General features: G+C 39.1%; 1 protein-coding gene across 1 annotated transcript; it reads left to right on the top strand.

Moving 5' to 3' along the window:
- Positions 1-1,115: 1,115 nt before the first annotated feature.
- On the top strand, positions 1,116-20,488 carry LOC117292379 (BTB/POZ domain-containing protein KCTD5-like). Its single transcript, XM_033774407.1, has 7 exons — positions 1,116-1,340; positions 6,795-6,903; positions 7,912-8,003; positions 8,700-8,795; positions 13,736-13,861; positions 14,691-14,742; positions 15,661-20,488. The coding sequence occupies exons 1-6, from the start codon at positions 1,116-1,118 to the stop codon at positions 14,733-14,735; spliced, it is 693 nt and encodes a 230-aa protein (XP_033630298.1). The 3' UTR covers positions 14,736-14,742; positions 15,661-20,488.
- The last annotated feature ends 788 nt before the right edge of the window (positions 20,489-21,276 follow it).

Genomic DNA, 21,276 nt, shown 5'->3' with positions numbered 1-21,276 from the left:
TGCATTCTCGATGGTGATGCAATCTTAGGCCAATTTTGAGTGGCCTTTGATGAGAGGCCGGCCTAGCTTTGCGAATGTAGCCTTCAAAATTTGAGCAGTAGAATTTTGGTCCTTTTGGATTTTGGATTTTGGAAATAACTTGAATTTTCATTAAAACAAAATAAAAACAATTGCTTGCTTGCAATGTTTGTACGCAAAATGTTTACAGAAAATAAAAACAATCTCAGAAACGTCTCAATGAATAATGGTGTCAAAAGCTTCAGAGTTAATAACAACCTGGAATGCGCAGTAACTTGTTGACCAATCTCGAACTAGCCATGGAGGCCGCAAAACAGCAATGCCAGAATGAGACAGCGCATCACCGAAAAGTAAACACGTATAATTATACTTTAACGAACGTTCAGTAGCTATGGAGATGGCACGCACGTTCCCTTGTATACAATTAAGTTAATAACACACGAGTTAACACAAACTTGGGGTGAACAGAGTGTAGTCCAACTACCCCCTTCCCCCTCCCAACGGATTAATGCAAAAGGTGGGAAACAGGGTAAGGTCACCACAGTGCAAAAATTGAGCCTCATGGTATAAAGGTGGTCAAAAACATGGAGGGACGTTTGATATTGTGCCTCTGACCCCCACCCTTCAAAAAAGAGGGGACAGACCCTTCCTCCCGCTCTTTTAAGAGGGGTACAAATCTGTCTGATGGAGCGTTAGGGTTTGAAGACTTTACGGCGTGGGGTCCAGGCCCGTTTAAGGGCCCGGGGAAATTTTGCATTCTAGGTGCTCTGTGGTGCAATCTTAGGCCAATTTTGTGGGGGAGGGCACATTTTGATCAAAAAGTGGTGTCATCCGAATTGCCCCCAGGATTGAAGCTGATGGTGGGACAAAGGGTTTGGTTTTACACAGTACAATGCTTGAGATTCATGCTAAAGGTTGCTTAAAAAACATGGGAAAACATTTGATATTGTATTCCCCACCCTTCAAGAGTTGTGGGTAGGGACTTGTCCCCCCCCCCTGATTGACGCCCATGCTGCTGTATGCGTGATGATGGAACGCACTGCATCTCATAATGTCAACAGAGGGCGCTACCACACGTCAACTTGTACTATTCCAACATGGCGACTGGTGGGGTCGGTGCAGTGAGCAGCAATCACTTGACAATGGAAACAGACGTTTCTCGACAAAACGGCGTCCAAGAGAAGACAGAATCGAAATGGGTTCGGCTGAATGTAGGAGGAACATATTTCTTGACAACTAGGACGACACTATGTAGAGATCCCAAGTCATTTCTATGCAGATTATGTCAAGATGATCCAGTCCCGGACCTAAGTTCGGACACGGTGAGTGATCCTGTTTTAAATTTTACTGGTTAATTCGTTAAAATCATATCAAAATAATTAAATCAATATTGTTATTTGTTTAAAGGGAGGATCATATTTTGTTTAACTGTTGGGAGTCACTATGTCAGCGTTATAATGGTTTATTGGCAAGATTTTAAAGAAAGATACAATTTACAAAGGAAAAGTTTCCGTATGGCGCCACCACTTTTTCATTCGAAAAAAAATAATATAGTATCTATTTTACCTGATGGATATATCCCTTTTTGTAAAAATTAGTGAAAAAGTGGTGGCGCCATACGGAAAGTTATCCTTTACAAACTCTACATTGTTGAAAAGGGAAAGTCACATGTGATGTGGACGTTTGTTTGTTTGCAAAAATAATATTTTATTTTTAGTGTCTACCTCAAAGTTTAATAAAGTGTTTATTTAGTTAGAAAATTACCTATTTTTACAAAGCAAAAAGTGTCACCGTATTTTCATCAATGATCAACTGTGTCCCCCCCTGTGTCTGTGATCAAGAGTGTTACTTTTATTAAAGCCATTGGACCCTTTCGGTAAACAGTGTTGTCCAAGGCCCACACTTTGTGTACCACAACTTCTATATCAAATAACAAGCCTGTGAAAATTTAGGCTCAATCGGTCATCGGAGTCGGGAGAAAACAACGGGAAAAACCCACCCTTGTTTCCGCGCGTTTCGCCGTGTCATGACATGTGTTTAAAATAAATCCGTAATTCTCGTTAACGAGAATTTATATTGTTTTGCTGTTTTCTCAAAAAGTAAAGCATTTCATGGAATAATATTTCAAGAGAAGTCTTTCACCATTGCCTTCTGTAAACCCTGCAAGTTATTTGTAAATCTGTGAACTTTTTTTTTTTTTTCTGAACCGAAAGGGTCCAATTGCTTTAAATTGTAAAAATTCCCATCCACTAAACTAAAAAATATCCGCAAGTTTGTACATTTGTTTTTATGTTCTAAAGAATGGTGGTAAGAATCCTGCCAAATTCATTTGTCTAAAATGCCCAAGCAAGTGATTAAAAATCAACAAAATAAAAAAAATTGAATCTGAGAGTGAGAAAGGACTGTGAGTCATGCTTGAATCGTTTTTCAGATTTCTGAGGGTTGGTTTTCGTTCGCGAATGCTGGGACCATAGATGTAGTTGGTAGCCACTGTCACCTCACACATACATGGATATTTAACATTCTTGTGAAAATACTTTCATTTTTTGATGCTGTTTTCTCAGCTAGTAGACACGGTATTCGGCTGAAACTTTCACAGATGAACTTGGTTGTGTACACACCTTTCTTGATAATTTTGAATATGTATAAATCAGTAAAAATCAAAGGTTGTTACTTGTACATAAAATACCTTTTAACCTAGTTTAAAACACAAAGGGTTTCCTTGTGAAATGTATTGTCTCCATTTTTATAGAATAAAATCAGGGCTGTATGCTTCGTTTTCGAAAGGGCAAGGGCACCAAGGCATTTTTTTCTTGTTAAAGGGCACCCTATGATGAAATTGCAAATTTGTACTGGAGCATTTCAAGGGCACTAAGGCAATGACCAGGGGACACAGAGGCAATCGCCTTTGTTGCCTCCGTGAAGTATCAGGCCTGTAAAATAGATTGGATTCATCTGCAGAAAGCAGGCTAAATTGTGTAAAATCTAGAAAAATTTATCAAAATCGTGAAATAACAAAAATCTTCACTGGACCCAATAAGGACCCCTGTGGTACCCCACTCAGCAATTTGTGGACTTATTTTCATGAACAAGAGTGGAGAAGCCACCAGCTGTGCTCAATTGCAATGGAATTTGGGCCACTGTTGTAAAAGGATGCAGTGAGTTCTCAACCTTTGTTCAATTTCTCCAGCAGCATTCTGTGGCACTGATTGAACATACTTGGTGTAGGAAAGTGTGGGCTGTGTACAGTACATGTACGTTACTTTTTCACCATGTTGTGCATTCAGTGTGGCATATAATATCAGGCCTGGAATAACCTTTGCTTCCATTGCCCTGGTCTTGGCATTGGTGCCCCTTCAAAAGTTTCATGGAGACTTTAAGTTTTTGCAATGGAAGGATGAAATTCAAGGCCTGTAAATGGGAGATTTTAGTCATCTTGTTTTACATGTTATAGGCACTGTACACGCTTGGTAATTGTCAAAGACCAGTGTTCACACTTGGTGTATCCCATCATAAGCATAAAATAACAAGCCTGCTCAATTAGGCATCAATTGGACAAATTTGTGTGTTTTCAGATAAAAAATAAAGACTTCTAGGTAGAAGTCTTATAATATTTTAGTGAGAAATTACCTCTTTCTCTAAAACTATGTTACTTCAGAGGGAGTCATTTCCCACAATGTTTTATACTATCAACAGCTCTCCAATGCTCGTTACCAAGTCAGTTTTAAAGTTAATATTTGTTTTGAGTAAATACCAAATGTGTACCTTCCCTTTAAATGGAGTACAGTACATGTACATATGCACCAAATGTGTACAGGAGGGTTACATAAAAAACGTTAATTGTGGACATTTCCACTCATGAATTTCAGTTGAGGAAAAACAGACACAGTAAAATTTCTGTAGCGGTATACCAAATAATGTGTCATACATTTTGTACAATGTGTACAGACTTTATAAGAGATCTGCAAATTTAACATCGCTTATATCGTTGCTGTACCCGCTGCCAAACATAGGATTCGAACTGCCTCTAGCTACCGGGCAACCTTGGTAGTCTAGTTGGTAAGACACTGCTCTAGAATTACAAGGGTCGTGGGTTCGAATCCCACCCGGGTAACATGCCTGTGATATTTTTTTCACAGGACTTAGGAAAGTACTGAGTATACAGTGCTAACACACATCGGTGTTTGGGTAAAAACCAAAGTTAATGTGTACAGACTTGTGTTATAATTCCTCTGCCGACTCATATTCTTGTTGGGTTTTTTTGAAAAGCACTATTTAAAATTTCAGATGAATCCAGGCCTTTTTGAGAAAATAAATTGTGGGTAAAAAAGGTGTAATGTATACGTATGTATGTAGCTGGAAATAAACTAGTGATGTGGCAAGTATAATTTGCTTTCAATTTGTAAAAAAGAGAAACAAACAATCAAAACACAACCAATCCTGCAATACATGTATGAACATTATCGTTAGCGGTGTTGTTGTACCATGGATATATACAATTGAAACAGTCAGATTTTATTTAATAGGATGTCTAAATTTTGTCTTTAGACTATTGTGTGTGAAACTTGGAGGAAAATGAAAGAGCTCTCCTTTATTAAAGCCAAACGATCAAAACCAAAGAGTAGTTTATAGCTGCCCAGTATGTCTTATAAAGCCCCTTTCACACAAGAGCAATTTAGCAACCTGGTTCCTTGCTAAATTGTAGCATGATTGATTGTAATATTTTACAAAATGTACCTCGCGTGAAAGGACAACAATTTTGTCTACTGTTCAAGTTCTTTTGCAAAATCTTGTCAAACATTGTAGCACTACATTTTACAACCATGCTGAAACTAGGCACCCTAGTTAAATTGCTGTCGTGTGAATAGCACTTTGAATGAAGCACTGTGAGAGGTGGTCCTTTCTATTAATATGGATGATGTAATGGAACATGTGTGAACAGTTACAATGTAATGTTTAATCACAGTGTTCATGTGCAACATGGGCCAGAACAGTAACCACATGTGGGAAGCTACCTGATACATGTAGAATGTACCGTCCAAGTCTGACATTTCCAATTATAACAGTGTCAATGCATTCCCCTGTGCTGCTGAACGCCTACGCCAAGCTAAGCTATCAACCCATAGTCTTCCCTTGGCCATTATTACAACTTGAGATCTGGACCAGTGAACCATGGAAATTACGACCTGACACAATACTATCCGAACTCATCCCACACTTATCCCACACACCCACCCTCTGTATCACACAAGAGCAATTTAGCAAGGGTCCCTTGCTAAATTGTAGAAGGAATGTAAAATTTTACAAAATATGCCTTGGCTGTGAAACGACAACAATTTTTTTCTACACTGTCAAAGTTCTCTTGAAAATCTTTTCAAATAATTGTAACATTTTTACAACCATGCTAAAATTAAGCAAGGGACCCCAGTTACCATCCTGTCGTGTGAATAGCACTTATGCTATGCTCACTGAAACAGGTGGGGATGGCTCAATGGTGAATGTCACAGGGTGCCTGTAGCCTGTTTTAAGCCCACCACTGAATATGTACTAACCATAGTATTTCTCATGAGGAGATATAGATTCTTGTTCTCAGGCCTGATACAAACCATGGAGGCAATGCAGGCGATTGCCTCCATGGACGCCCTATGGTCATTGCCTTGGTGCCCTTGAAATGCTTTGACAGTAGAATTTTACAATTTCCTCATATTGTAGGGTGGTGCCCTTTACAAATGAGAAAATGCCCTGGAGCCCCCGCCTTTCAGAAACGAAGAATAAAGACAGGCCTGTTTTCCCCCTTCTTTTTTCCCTTGTTATAATGCATTTTGTGTCTTTTGGGGTTATATATGTACGTAGAGTAATCATCACCGCTGACAAGGCCTGGTTTTGTTATTGTATCACCGTGTGCTTGATGTGTGAGCCAGGGATTATTAAGGTTGATATTTGCATTCTGCAATACTGTACAGCTGTACAATGTACTTGTGTACAACACACCCACGTACACATTTTAAAACAAGTGGTAACAACGGGGGATGTAATTTTTATGTATGTTATTATCAAATTTATTATTTCACTAAAACAGTGCCTTTGAACGATCTGTGTTTCTTTACTCAAAGACCCTTATTTACAGTAGCATCATGTGCACACTACTTTATACATACATGGGATTCGAACTGGCTCCAACTACCACTACCAGGCAGTCTCGGTGGTCTAGTTGGTATGAAACTGTTCTAGAAAGGCAAAGGTCATGGGTTCGAATCCCACCGAGTAATATGCCTGTGATTTCTTGTTCACAGAACTCAGGAAAGTACCGAGTATTGACCCCTTACACGCACGTCACACGCGGCAACTGTGTCAAGCTCACCATTTTGGTGGTCAATAGGTTTATGTGTAAAAGCCGCGTCGCCTAAAATGCGCACCTCACTGAATAACGCACAGTTGGCATTGCCCACCAGTATGGCGGTTCCAAGATTTTCTGATGATGACGTCAAGTGAATTGGGTCAATACAGTGCTAACACACATCTGTGCATGAGTAAAACCAAAATGGATGTTCTTTATCCTTGATGCACACTTGACATCTATTAAATAGGGGCCTACTACATAGTACATGTACGTGTTATCTACTGGCACTTGCACACAATACTTTGTAGTACAAACCCATTAACCTTGAAATTGACATTACTGAACCAGGCACTTCCTGTCAAAACTAAAAACTGGGGTAACAAATAAATAGATCTACAGAAATAAAATGATCGTCATTTCCATTTATTTTCTGCAGGATGACACCGGTGCCTATCTTATCGACCGTGACCCGACCTACTTTGGGCCAGTTTTAAATTACCTGAGGCATGGCAAGCTGGTATTAAACAAGGACCTATCAGAGGAAGGTGTGTATCAGGATGCTAGACCGACCCATTCGGCCGGCCCCTTCCATCCCTCCACTCTGGGCCCAATTTTGTGTTGGTGCTTGTTTCGGAGTTCTGTCATTACTGCCTCTATGGGCCATTAGCGCAGAATCCGCGGTAAGCAGTGCCATGAAATTGGGCCCCATTTACCAACCAGTTCCAGGCAATCTCCAATAATAAAATTGTTTCACATTTGAATGTTCAGTACTACATAACTGCTTGTACAATAATGGCGTTCCCACAACATTCTTTAACAAGACAGTTCATTGTTGGCTCTGACTCGGCTATGCTTACATAGTCTGAACACGTTCAAGATAAGCTTGGGAAGAGAATGCAACTTCCCAACCTAGTAAGGAGATCCCACCCCCCGACCAAACCACGCTCATGGAGATCTTCCCATGTTTGGCCCACAATTGGCTCGCTATTGGCCACCCTCTCTGCCACTTTTCCATCGTAGTAGAAGTGGCGTCTATGTGTGAACAGGGGTTTAGACATAGGCATTTTGGGGGTGTTGTGGCCGAGCGGATAACAGAATCTGACTCAAGTTCTGGTGGTTCATCAGGATGGGTTTGACACTTAACCATTGCTTCTCTCCACCCAAGAGTAAAATGGGTACCTGTGAGGGCCGAGATGGTTTATGTGAATGATTAACTTGGAGCGTGGTTACTCGCAGCAAAGGCTCTATACTCCAAGGGAGAGACGGTTTAAGGAATGAAATAATATGGCCCAGTGACCAAGGGGTTAATAATATTGGGAGCGCTTTGAGACGCCCTTCGGGCTGTGATTAAGCGCTATACAAAAATTGATTCTTCTTATTATTATTTGCCCTTGATCTCCTCCTCAAATTATACCCTGCTGGAACCACTGTCACCTCTCCTACCACAGCTTGTCTTTCCAGTGCGGTTGCTTTCAGTTTGGTGGTATAACAATTGCAGCAAAAGTTTTCTTCAATTTTACAAATTTGCTTTCCCCCTTTCTATGTGTGTGTAGGTGTTTTAGAAGAAGCAGAGTTCTATAACATTACATCATTAATAAAGACAGTCAAAGAGAGAATACGAGATAGGGATACACGAACAGCACAGGTAAGAATACAATGTTCTCTTTCTACACCATAGTTAAGCCCGGTTCATACTTCCTGCAAATGCGAAGCGAGTTGTGACGCTACATGGCTGTTTTCGCTGTGAATGTTTTATAGGAGTTGAACACAGTTCAACTATTGCAAATTATTTGTTGCAAATTTGTGAAGTCAAAGTTTGTTTCACATTCGCATTCGCAGGAAGTACGAACCGGGAGTTACTCCACTTTTATTTCAATCTCTGAAGTAATGAAATAAGGAAACTCTCAAAAGGTTCTTTTTACCTGTAGCCCAGAAAATGTGGAAGAGGAGATGGTGATGAAATGTCAGTGTTAGATGTGGGAGGAAAATCTGAAATGGCAAGAAAACACACAAATACATAGGGACTTAAAATTGGAAGGTTTTGATTAGACAGGGATGAAAGGAAAAGAAACCACTAAGCCAAGTCAAATGCTGATGGTTTGTCGGATTTTTGTTTTCCCCGAGTACAAGATTTGTCAAAAGTCTATTTCCATTTTGTCTCGTATTTCTAACTAACTGTACAGTGGGTCAACCTCAAAGTGAAGAAAGAACTGGCCGTGAACTGATTTAGAGAGTCTGTAAATGTTTCACATTTGTTTTCCCGTTGGGAGTTTAAACCATTGACTTAAAAATTGAAAGAAACTAGTATCCCAACTTATTGTTTTTGTGTCTTTATGTGTAGGGTTCTTTAAAGCATGTGTATAGAGTATTACAGTGCCAAGAAGAGGAATTAACGCAAATGGTCTCCACAATGTCAGATGGATGGAGATTTGAACAGGTGAGTGCTGAGACAGGGCTTGAAATTAACACTGGGTTACAGGCTCGAGGCCTGTGATTTTGGTGTACATTTGTAGGGTCAGTAAACATACAATGGGACAACCCCAGTAGTCTAGGTTTTTTTTAAATTGATTTTTGGGGTTGAACAAAGAATTGACTAGAGTGGGATTCGAACCAACGACCTCCGGATTAACGTGCCGGCGCTCTACCAACTGACCTATCTAGCCCTATATTGGCGGTGTCCCTATTTTGTCAATATCTTTGTTCGGGGATGCCATTTTTTTTTAATTGAGTGACATACCTCATTATGTCCAATCTCTGTATAATCATCACAAAACGCCCAGACATTTATAATGCTGTTCATTTCTTTAGTGATATTTTGTCAGTAAAAATAATTGTCAACAGAAATTACATGAAACAGAAAATTTCAATTTGTGTTTTGAAATTGGGATACTATGTTAATATACTAAAATTAATTGGAAATTTTCATATCTGGACTTGACCTTTTCTTTGACCTCTCTAGTAAATGGAAATAGGTCAAACCTTGGGGCTGTTTGCGGCTGTTATGCCATTTTGATACAATCAGCTTGTGGACTCTAAAGGGTTTTAAAACAGTTACTTGAAATGACTGGACGCCTACATCATCATTTGAAATCAATATCTGCAGACGGAAACTTATGTTTGGTTGTATTTTTTTAATTTTTATGTTCAGAACACGCAGGGCACTCATTGCACTGCAAAAACAAAGATGACTCTTGTTTTTTTAATTCCTGAGAAACAAAAACAGGAAAATGTTTAAAGTGAAACTAAACAACCTCTGTTATGACTAATTGGTCTTGGATGAAGGCCAAATTTTAAAGAGCTGCTTAAGCAGAGAATTATGCCTTAACACCTTTCTGCTAAGCAAAAATAAGCAGAATTTAGTCACAAACTGTACATGTAACATACAGTTTGAGTGGTAACCCTTATTCTGGTAAGCATATTTTGCTTGTTCTTATTAAAAAAAAAATTGTGCTTAAGCAGCTCTATGAAATTGGGCCCTAGTCATAATGGAAAGTGTTTTAAACTGACAAAAAAGTGCATTCATCCCAGACTCGAAGCATGGCCATGCATCCCTGATGAATCCTACTTACTTTATATAGTACACTGCATGTATACCACTGTACCTAACTATACTCATCCACATTCTAACGGTGTCCCACTCTGACTCAGTACAAGAGCCCTCCCTCTAGAGGCAGAGGTAAGAGTGCTTGTAGGAGAGTGGGTGGTAAGCATGCTCTCAATCTCACTATCCATTTAGCAGGGTTCCCTAGAGATTTTCACAAGCTAACAGACTCCCCCCCCCCCCATTGTTCGGGTACATGTTCACAAGAACACTTTGTACACAAAAACAGTGTGTACAAAATCAGAGTGTGGTCTAGTCATTTGGACTGATGGGTTTCTGGGGGTTGTTTTCTTTTTGGGAAAAAAGAAGCTTTTGTAAACGGGCAGGGCCCAATTTCATAAAGCAGTTTAGCAACAAATACTGCTAAGCATATTGGTTTGCTAAGCAACAAATGATTGGGGCACCAGTCGTAACAGAGTAAACTTAATGGAATGTTGGCTGGTATGCTGTTTCTGCTTAGCAAGATTTTCTGTGCTAAGCATATTTTAAATTCCTTCAAAGACTATAAGGTCACCCGAGAAATTAAAGTTTCCGTCTGAGTCTTTTTGGGGGGTAAAATTACACACAAGCGAAATTCCAGCTCTTGTATAGAGCTGTGCAGCAGCTATGTACATGTAGACTAGTGTCTGATGCAATAACTTTACTAGATTATGAACACTATCACTTATCAGGGATGAGATTGTTTAGACTTTTGTCTGAATTCAGACTTTTTATGTCGGCCTGTTGAAGAAAAATCAGACAATTTTGTTTCCACAACTAAAATAAAATTATAGTAAATACTCATTGGTCTACTTCTCTAGTGCTTTGGATACTGTTTCCAAAAGCTCCTTGGAATCTATAACCCCAGGGGTAACCAAACAGTAGAAATGGCATCATCTCGACATACCTTTGAATTTGTATCCAAGTTTCAGACTTTTTGTTAGTAATTACTCTCACCCCTGCACTACATGTACATGTACGTGCACTACATATGTACATGTACAATGTACATGTATGTAATGTACACAAGCAGCTCTCTCTGTTAATCCTTTAGTGTCCTTTAGTAATTCTCATGTAATTTTCATCAACGTCTGAGCTGACCATCCTCTGAATTGTCCAGATTTAACATTCTAATTGAAATCAAACTGAACCCTAGTGCGATAACGGTAGCACTCTAGGCTTGCATAATGTATGAAGGAGAGACACTCAAGACGGAATGGATTTCTGTCCGAAATGGTGGCCACCTTTGTGCAGGAAATAATTAAGTGCAATGTCAGTGACTCGACTTTGAAAAAGTGACCTGCGGTGTTCTTTTAAAAAATCCAGCCCTTTGTGGAAGACTAGAAGAAAAGAAAGAAATCCAAGAGACGATAAGAGAGAAGCTTTAATTCATGCAACAACATTCGTTCTCTACGACCTACAGAAATCGTAACTTTGAAGTAAAGGGATTTCTCACCAAGCTTGGGCAACTAGTGCGACTAGTGTCAAAGTCACTACTATAGTTTCTTAGTCGACTCACAACTACGGTTTTTCAGTTACTTGGTTAATCGTGCCACGCTAACTACAAAAGTAGTCAAGCTTGGTGAACCATTTGTGTCGCTCACGACTTTTCATGTCAATAATCCAACATAATTTGTAAAGACCTCAGCGTTTTCAGACAGTAATAATTTAAATGGATGATTGGTCACAGTACAGACATCATAAAATTAACAACTAATTTTTTTTTTTAAACGATAATGAAATTCTTCCCCATACAAATAATCACCAAAAGTGTTGGTTTGGTAATCACTCTTATAATTAATGCCAATAAAAATTGACTCGTTAGAAGCCTACAGCAGCTTTCGATAGTACAAAGCATTTTGAGAATAATTTCATTTCAAAGTAATGATGTCAGTTTTTATGACCCAAGGTTTGAACCGGAGAAGCATTACTGTCAGTAATATTTTTAAAGGGAAGGTACACGTTTGGTAATTACTCAAAACAAATATTAACTTAAAAACCGACTTGGTAACGAGCATTGGGGAGCTGTTGGTAGTATAGAACATTGTGGGAAACGACTCCCTCTGAAGTAACGTAGTTTTTTTAAGAAAGAGTAAATGTTTTCACTAATTCCTATCTGAAAGCACACAAATTCGTCCAACAAGGGTGTTTTTTCTTTCATCATTTTCTCGCAACTTCGATGACGAATTGAGCCCAAATTTTCACAGGCTTGTTATTTTATGGTTATAAGTGGATACACCAAGTGAGAAGACTGGTCTTTGACAATAACCAAACAGGTACCTTCCCTTTAAGGGATTATTCTTTCTTTGTGCACATTTGCTCCAGAGTTTCAGCAATGTCTCAAACACGCAACCAAAATCTAAGGGTTTCAAAAAAACAAAGGTACACTTTGCTTGTAAGGGCATTGCCATTGGCAAGGCATAGTGATGAGGCGCCTGGATGGTCGTGAGTCAGGCTGGTCGTGAATATCAATTAGGAACTCTGGCTTGCTTGAGCCATCGCATGTCAAGAGTAAAATGGAACGCTTTAAGAGTGATTCTGTAATCCCTGTCTGGGGGATGTTTTCCAGAAAGTTCTCAAGGGGGAGCCTGGAAGAGTGAGAGGATAGACACATTAAATATTAATAATAATATTAATAACTAGACATTAGGTGTTTGTGCACAAACCCAGAGCTGTCCTGTGTTGTTTGCTTTGATTAAAAGCAGTGGACACTATTGGTAATTACTCAAAATATTTATCAGCATAAAACTTTACTTGGTAATGAGTTATGGAGAGCTGTTGATAGTATAAAACATTGTCAGAAATGGCTCCCTCTGAAGTAACATAGTTTTTGATGAAAAAAAGTCATTTTCCAAAGCTTTGATAACGAGACCTCAGAATTAGATTTTGAGGTCTCAAAATCAAGCATCTGAAAGCACACAACTTTGTGTTTACAAGGGTGTTTTTTCTTTAAGTACATGTATTATCTCGCAACTTTGACGACCAATTGAGCTAAAATTTTCTCAGGTTTGTTATTTTATGCATATGTTGAGATACACCAAGTGAGAAGACTGGTCTTTGACAATTACCAATAGTGTCCAGTGTCTTTAAGTGCTTCAAAGATGATACTGATTTCAAGCTGGAAGAGTTTTGATCTTTGCCATAGGAGTCTACGTATAACTTAAAAAGGTTTGAAAATGGGTTATGTAGTAAATTAATTTGCAACTGCCAATTTCATATTTTTACCTTTTAGAGTGACTGTGATTCAGAAACTGGAAAAAACACTGTGCAAAGTTCATTCTCTTATCTTGATAACTGAGTGACACAGCTTTAATTGCATATAAATACTCCTTTAAAGGAACGCGTTGCCTTGGATCGGACGAGTTGATCTATAAAAAGCATGTGTAACCGTTTTTTATAAAATGCGTATAGTTGGAAAGATGTTTTAAAAGTAGAATACAATGATCCACACAAGTTTGCCTCAAAATCACGTGGTTTTCCTTTTACTGTTCTAACTAACACGGTCGGCCATTTATGGGAGTAAAAAATTTGACTCCCATAAATGGCCGACCGTGTTAGACAATGAAGTAAAAGGAAAACCGTGCAATTTCGAGGCATGTTTGTGTGGATCATTGTATTCTACTTTTACAACATCTTTCTACCCATATGCATTTTATAACAAACGGTTACAAACGCTTTTCAAAGACCAACTCGACCGATCCAAGGCAACGTGTTCCTTTAAGACTGGATAACTTAATTACCCTTACAAATCTTCTGTCTCTTAATCTGTCATTGTTTTTATCTCTTCTTTTATTTAGCTGGTAAACATTGGTTCATCTTATAACTATAGCAATGAGGACCAGTGTGAGTTCTTGTGTGTGGTATCTAAGGAACTAAACAACACAGACGGGATTCCCACGGTAGAACCAACAGACAAAGCAAAGGTAAGTGTTCTTCCACTTCTTTACTATTGACCCCTTGCATATGACAGCGCACTCTCAAGAAGCGCCATACGTGTTGATAGTATAAAACATTGTGAGAAACAGCTCTCTCTGAAGTAACGTAGTTTTAGTAATTTCTCACTAAAATATTTGAATTGATTTTGAGACTTCAGCTGAGGTCTCCAAGTCAAGGTATCTGAAAGCACACAATTTGTGCGACAAGAGTGTTTTTTTTCTTCTTCCATTATTCTTTTGCAACGTCGACAACCAATTGAGTTCAAGTTTTCACAGATTTCTTATTTTATGCATTTATGTTGAGATACAACCAAGTGTTAAGAGTGGTCTTTGACAATAGACCCTTCCCATGAAATATGTAAATTGCACATAGCGCGTGCGCACTAACGTTTTGGTTGGCAAAATGAGGGAACATAGCGCTGTTTTGTACACGGCTAGTGGATGCGTGACGCAGACGCGCGTCTGCTTAGTGCACAACTCTATGGCGTTTGCCAACCAACAGGGTCTGTACGCATGCGTGAATGTAATTAGCATATTTCATGGGAAGGGTCCATTACCAAATGTGTCAAGGGGTTGATTTCACAAAGAGTTAGGACTAGTAACTCGTCCCAACTCGAGATAAGACCAGTCTTAACTGTTTGTGAAATCCACCCAGTGCCTTTAAGTTAGGGTTAGGTTCTTTTCATTTGGTTTTCATCATGTACATTTATTAGTTCTGGTTGTGAAGCTAAATCAAACTAGATCAAAGAGGTGCAAGGAGGTGACAATGCCACTGCCAACAGTTAACATGTTGTCCTTTGTAATTTTTCATTTTCAGATCTTACAAGAACGGGCTTTCCGGTTGAGAGATCATAGGTCATAGAGCTAAGGTCAGTGTCAAATCATTTCTCTTTCATGATGCTTGTTTATTTTTTTTAAGCAGATTCCTCTACATGTATTTATATCCTTTAAAGGATTTGGGTACTTTTTAAAAATGTCCATAGATTTACATTAAACTTACAGGGTTTGCAGATAATGATAGTGGAAAGCTTCCCATCAAATCTTACTTACTGAGGTGCTGTAGTTTTTGAGAAATTAGTAAAACAATGTCATGAAAATACGTTTGTAAACGATTAAAATAATTTTCGTCTCATGAGACGAAAATTATTTTCATGACGTTGTTTTACTCATTTCCCCCAAACTACAGCACCTCAGCACATAGTATTTTCAGGGAAGCTTTCTACTATCATTATCTTCAAACTGTGTAAGTTTAGTGTAAATCTGTGGACATTGTGTTTGTTGTCCTCCAAAAGTTACATACATGTAGACCCTTTAAACATGTGAAGTTGCAAATAATAATGATGATAATAGTATGCAGTTCTATACTTCTCAGGAGACGAAAATTATTTTAGCATTTAAAACATACTTTCGAGACATTGTTTTACTCATTTCTCAAAAACTACATAATATTAGCAAACAATATTTTAAGGTAAGCTTTCTACTATCATTATCTTCAGATGGTGGGAGGTTAATGTAAATCTATGGACATTGTGCTTTGTGTTACAAAAAGTACCAAAATCCTTTGCAAAAATACAAATTTGTGAAAATGTTGACCTGATCGCTGAACATAGTCAGACTGTGTGCAAGATGTACAAATGTACGCATACAGCGCACATTTATATCCGTTCTACTTTTAATTGAACTTTCAATACACCTTAATTCAAAGACTAGAATTAAATGCACAATATAATGTAATGTAAGCCTCAATCACCAGTTCTTGTCACCGTGATTTTGTATTTCTTGCACAGGGACCAACCACTTCATTTTATCTCTTCAAGTAAATCCTGAGACGATGTCGGAAATTTCTTGTTGGGAAGTTTCTCATCTCTGGACCTCTACAGTTTCTTAGTTTGTCAACACTAAGGTATCATCAAGCTTGCCGACTAGTCTCAACTCAAGTCAGTCATCGCAGTTTCTTTGCTTATTATAGCACCAGAGTTTTGCCAGGATAGGTTATCAGTCAACTAGTCTCGCCTCAAGCCAGTCATCCCAGTTTCTTCGCACACAGCTCTATGGTAGGTGTCACCAGGCCAGCCTATCTGTCAACTAGTCTCACTTCAAGCCAGTTATTACAATTTCTTTGCACACAGCTCTAGGATGGGTGTCACTAGGCCAACCCATCTGTTCACTAGTCTTGTCTTAGGCCAGTCACAGCTCTGGGGTGGGTGTCACCAGGCCAGCCTACATGTATCTGTCAACTAGTCTCACCTCAATCCGTCATTGCGGTTTATTTGTTCTCCAGCAACAGAGTTTTATCAGGCTTGCTCCTCAGCCAAGTAGTCTCCCCATCAAGCCGTTTTTCTTTCACATACCTTAGGTTTTCTATGATCTTTGAATGTTTTTTATTTCTTCATTATGCAGCTGTTAAGTGGGAACATTTCCTTGCCTTGAGTCGGTGAAATGTTTCTATAGTATAAACAAAATGTATGTTTTACTCAGTCACTTGTGAGCCACTTGGTGGCAGTGTTCGTAGCATGTAAGGCACAGAGGACCACAGCCAAATCCCATGCTTTTGTGTGAGCAGTTTTGATGGTTACCTTCAAAATATTACCATGCACTGGATGTGGCAAATTCCGACAGATCAGGCAACTTGTTACTGTGGCTAAGATTTGAAAACTTGTTCATTCCAATATTTCAGTCTAGATACATTGTGTACCTCTCAAGGAAAATATAATGTTTGTCTTCTGATTTTGATAGCGTTTCTCAGCTTAATAATCATGAAAAAAATGCAAAAGTTATGATCAAATTTGACTTCTGCGTATGTATCTGACGTCTGAATCTCAGGAAATCTACCTTGCCCTTCTGGGTTAATGCAACCCACACCTTACAAATTGGGTTTATTATCTGTTTACAGCCCAAGCGACCCTTCTGAGATGACCTCATTTTTGTATTGCTGCCCATGCAGGGGTTCTTACACGCTGCACACTAACTTTATAAGAACCTGCTCGGACATTTGCTGCAAAACACAAAACCCAATTTATAACTTGTTCATCCCATCGATATTGATGCTACCCAATTATGGGTGTGAATGATCCTTACATGTACAGTAGTTGTTCTCTCTAGGTCATTATTACCAAAGCTGTCCAAATTTGGATATAGACCGTATTGAATAACCCCCCTTTTGCTATGAAAGTCGCTGTATTGTAGGGCAACCATATGCGCACCCATATGCGTACATCAATGAAGCACGCAGCATTCCTGAATTGATTTATACAGAACATGCACCCATACACACACACACACACACGGGCGCGCAAAGACGCCATGTTGAAGGGCAGATATTTGAACGGCGACGCCATATTCATTACGGTCTATTGAAGTGCCGTGTTATCATTAACAATATCCCAGTTGGGTATACTTGTACCCATATTAGAACCCACAATGCCAATTAAGGGTGGTACCGGGTATCTGTTGTCCCTAATCTGAAACCCCACAATGACATCGGCATCAATTTATTGTACAGATAGTTCAACTACCGTACAGTGTGTGTAACTTAGTTTCAAATGTTCACAGTACCAACAAGCATCAAGAACAAATTCAAACCCACCGAACACTTGTTTCGGTGTTTTGGTACATTTCCCGTGACTATCGAGATGCTTAAACAGAAATGATTGCTTAACAAATTTCTGTTTACGCAAAAATTAGTGGGACACTAGTTATAGATGGTGTGACATGATGGTTTGGCTGGTAACAATCTTGTTAGGCTAATTTATTGTGCTGAGCTAGTTTTTTTTGTGCTTAAAGCAAGTCTGTGACAGGCGGCCCAGACCACGATTTGAAAAAGGCACCCAACTATTTCAGACAGCCTATGTTTGGTTTCAGTCGGGCCGTATCCGAATTGGCACCTACAGCAATGGCTGTTGCTAAGAGTGCTGCTAAGGACGCCCATGACGACGCAGAAGTCTTGCCGCTAGCTGTAGCCCGAGCTGTAGCTCCTAATTTGGACATGGCCTATGTCAGTGTGCATCCGCTCGGTAAAAGTTCAGACGGTGTGAGGTCGTTTCTTATGTCTGATTTTGGCTGTCATTATGCAATGGGTTATTTGTACGTCATTTGTTTGCACAGCACTAATATGCTACATACAAGGTGAAGTCATGAACCCAATTTCATATAGCCTTTTGTCATGGCCTTTGTAGAGCCGGGGTTCCAAGCGACTGGAACGGGAGACCACACACGCAAGTGGCGAAGCCACGAGTGCCATTTCCAACTTGTTTTATGGTGTTGTTGATGAATTATTCATAGGGTGAATGAATGTATGCTGACCCGCTGACCCCAGTCGCTTCTGATTGGTTTGGACTTTTGCTACCCTTTTGGTAGCATAAGTCGAGATAAGAAACCGCAAACAAGTTGGAAAAGGCCCTCGTGGCTTTGCCACTCGCGTGTGTGGTCTCCCGTTCCAGTCGCTTGGGACCGCGGCTCTACGAAGCTGTCCAAGCCACGAAGGCCTTGACAAAAGATTAAATTTCATAGAGCTACTTATGCACAAAAAGTTGCTAAGCACAGTATTAATTGCTTACCAGATTAGGGTAAATGGCTACAATACCATGTGTAACAGGATACCATTTTTGGACTGGAATTCTGCGCATTTCTGCTAAGCAGAAAACTGTGAAATTGGGTCATTGTCTGATACATGTATGACAGGCTAGAGGAGTTGAGGCATGTTACATTATTTTCTCAAAGTGTGAAACATGAAATGGTTTTTAAAAATTGGAAAGTTTAGAAACATAGAGGCTTTGATATACAGTGTTTTTAATTACTATGCAGTTTTATCGTGCCATAATCTCTTTTAGAGTAGATATTTGAATAATGTGTAGTAGCATCGATGTGTAGTACATTGAAAGATGCTCAAATATTTTGTGTGTGTAACAGACCTGGAATTTCGTCTTTGAGAGGGCAAGGCCATTTTCATTTTGCAAAGGGGAACTCCCTTTGGGAAATCTTATAGTCTATGAGAAGCTTTTGAAGGGGCACCAAGTCCAAGATCAGGGGCAACAGGCCATTGCCTCTGTATGATTCCAGGCCTGGTGAAAATGGTCTACTGGTTCATGTATCAAAATGTCAGTGCAATTCTGTTTCTTCTTTTTGTTTTTTTAATTTTATTTTTTAGGTGGGCATTTTGTGAAAGCAAAGAGAATAAATGGGAGAGGTGTACATGTATATATAACAGTTTTTTTTATATAAAAATATAAACTAAGTATTTGTTATAGGAGAGAATGCTTTGTCACTGCAGATGCGTTTTTTTTATTTATAAACACTGTTGCATGTGATTTTGATGTGCATTGTCAAAAGATGTAGTTTTCAAGTGTTTGAGACAGCATTGTGTAACTTGGAGCTGTGTAATAAGCTTTGAAAACTTGCGATTAGAAGCAATTTTGTGTCCAAAAAACATGCATGGGCGAACACAGGGTGCCGGACTAGTCTGCACTTTGGGTTGTGCTTCATTTTTGACTGAAATCAGCAACTATGTGACCGAAGATTACTGTTCCCTCTATGTCACAACTATGTCAATATATGGCTCTGACTTGGAGACTGCTGTGTGCTTCATGTTTTTAACACACATTGTGCCTGTGAGGGTCGTATGGGTTTGTACAAGTGTACAAATTCAGAGACTTTATGATTGAAATTATTGGTTCTCCTCAGAGATCCTTAGAGGCAACCTGGTTCCAATTGGTGTATGATCTTGCCGCGCAATTTTCTTTTCAGTCCGAGAATGCGTGGCTCGATCGTAACCCCCTTTAAGTGTGACCTAAAAGTATAAAAATATATGGGATATTTAAATTAGTCATGTGGTTACGCGCCTCCATTCTGCGTTGGCATTAATCACGCTCAGGCTGGATGTTCTGTGTGGAAAGTTGTAGGAAACTTGAGGTCAGTGTTGCGTGACAAAAAAAGTGAACACTAACATCTTTATATCTGTTTGCCTTGCGACAAAAAGAACTTTTTGAAAACTTTAGCGTCTCAGATTGTACGCGTATATGATAGCCAATTCACGACACAGATCAGAGTTTTTCTTCCAGGGGTTAGAGACGTACGCAGAGTTTGCGGATGATACGGCGTGCTGCCTATGGTAGCTAGGATGCCTTTGAGGACAGTGATGCGTTAAACATTCTACCTCCATGATTGTACCTTTGATAAAATCAATGGTGGTTGCCAAAAGGCCAACAACAGTGTGGCCAATAGAGGGCGCAATAGATAACCAACACACACAGATCTTTGTCATTTGGTTGGCAAATGTGCATCACCTAACCTTAATTTTATGTATACTGCCGTGTATAAAATCAGGGTGAAAACTGCGTTTGATGGATCTAGGGTATATATAAAAGAGGGTGTCAAAACTCAGAATGCTTAAAAATATTGGCACATCCTCGCGGGGATGTTAAGACCAGACATTCCAAAACAAAAGGAGCGAGTGTCGGCAGAAACAAAAGGCAAGCTGCATGTCCTACTTTGGGACACCTGACATTACTAAGGTAAAACTACTGCCTGCTCCGGTTAAATCGTTTGGATACTTTTTGTACAACACAAAACACAAAAGTCCAACAGTAGAAAGTATCTCTTAAAATATTACTTGTCGAGGTGCTGTAGGTTTTGAGAAATGAGTAAAACAATTTCACAAAAATAATGTTCGTCTCAGTGCGACAAAAAAATATTTTAGCAAATACAACGGATTTACTTGACTCTCCTCTGTGATTTTCAATTTTTTTCTCTCAAAAACTTGACAACTAATGAAGCTGAAACTTCTATATAACATACATGAACATCTTCATTCACAGTGAGTGAGGATACATGTCATGACCAAAAACTTCATCACAAAAGGTATCAAAACAGACAGTTTTCAAGAGAATGTTAATGAGTTTTTTTATTATGCTCCTTCTCAAACACAAGCCAAGTGATCAAATGCTAACCACTGCACTGTGCAGAGATTTTCCAGTCAATTTCTTATGTGCCTAAGAGAAGAATATTTCTTAAACAAAAAATGTTTCATTTCCCAAAACCCATTCCCAAAGTAACTACTGTCTTGTATAGAAGTTCAAATTAGCCCCATACCTCATTACGTACAGTAGAGATACCTATTGCTTATAGTGTTTATTGCTTGATTTTGATGTATAGAAAACAATGAGGAATCGTTGGTTTGATGGTGATGTTTAAAGGCACTTCACATGTTTGGTAATCACTCAAAATAATTGTAAGCATAAAAACTTAGCTGGTAACGAGGAATGTTGATAGTATAAAACATTGTGAGAAACGACTCCCTCTGAAGTAATGTAGTTTTTGAGGAGGAAGTTATATCTCACTCAAATTTACATGATTTAATTGAATCTAGACCTCAGCTTAGGTCTTGAACTCCAGCATCTGAAAGCACA

Source organism: Asterias rubens, chromosome 7 (genome assembly GCF_902459465.1).
Source record: "Asterias rubens chromosome 7, eAstRub1.3, whole genome shotgun sequence".
NCBI lineage: Eukaryota > Metazoa > Echinodermata > Asteroidea > Forcipulatida > Asteriidae > Asterias > Asterias rubens.
The sequence above is the reverse complement of the archived record's forward strand: the minus strand, read 5'-3'. Positions and strand labels throughout refer to the sequence as shown.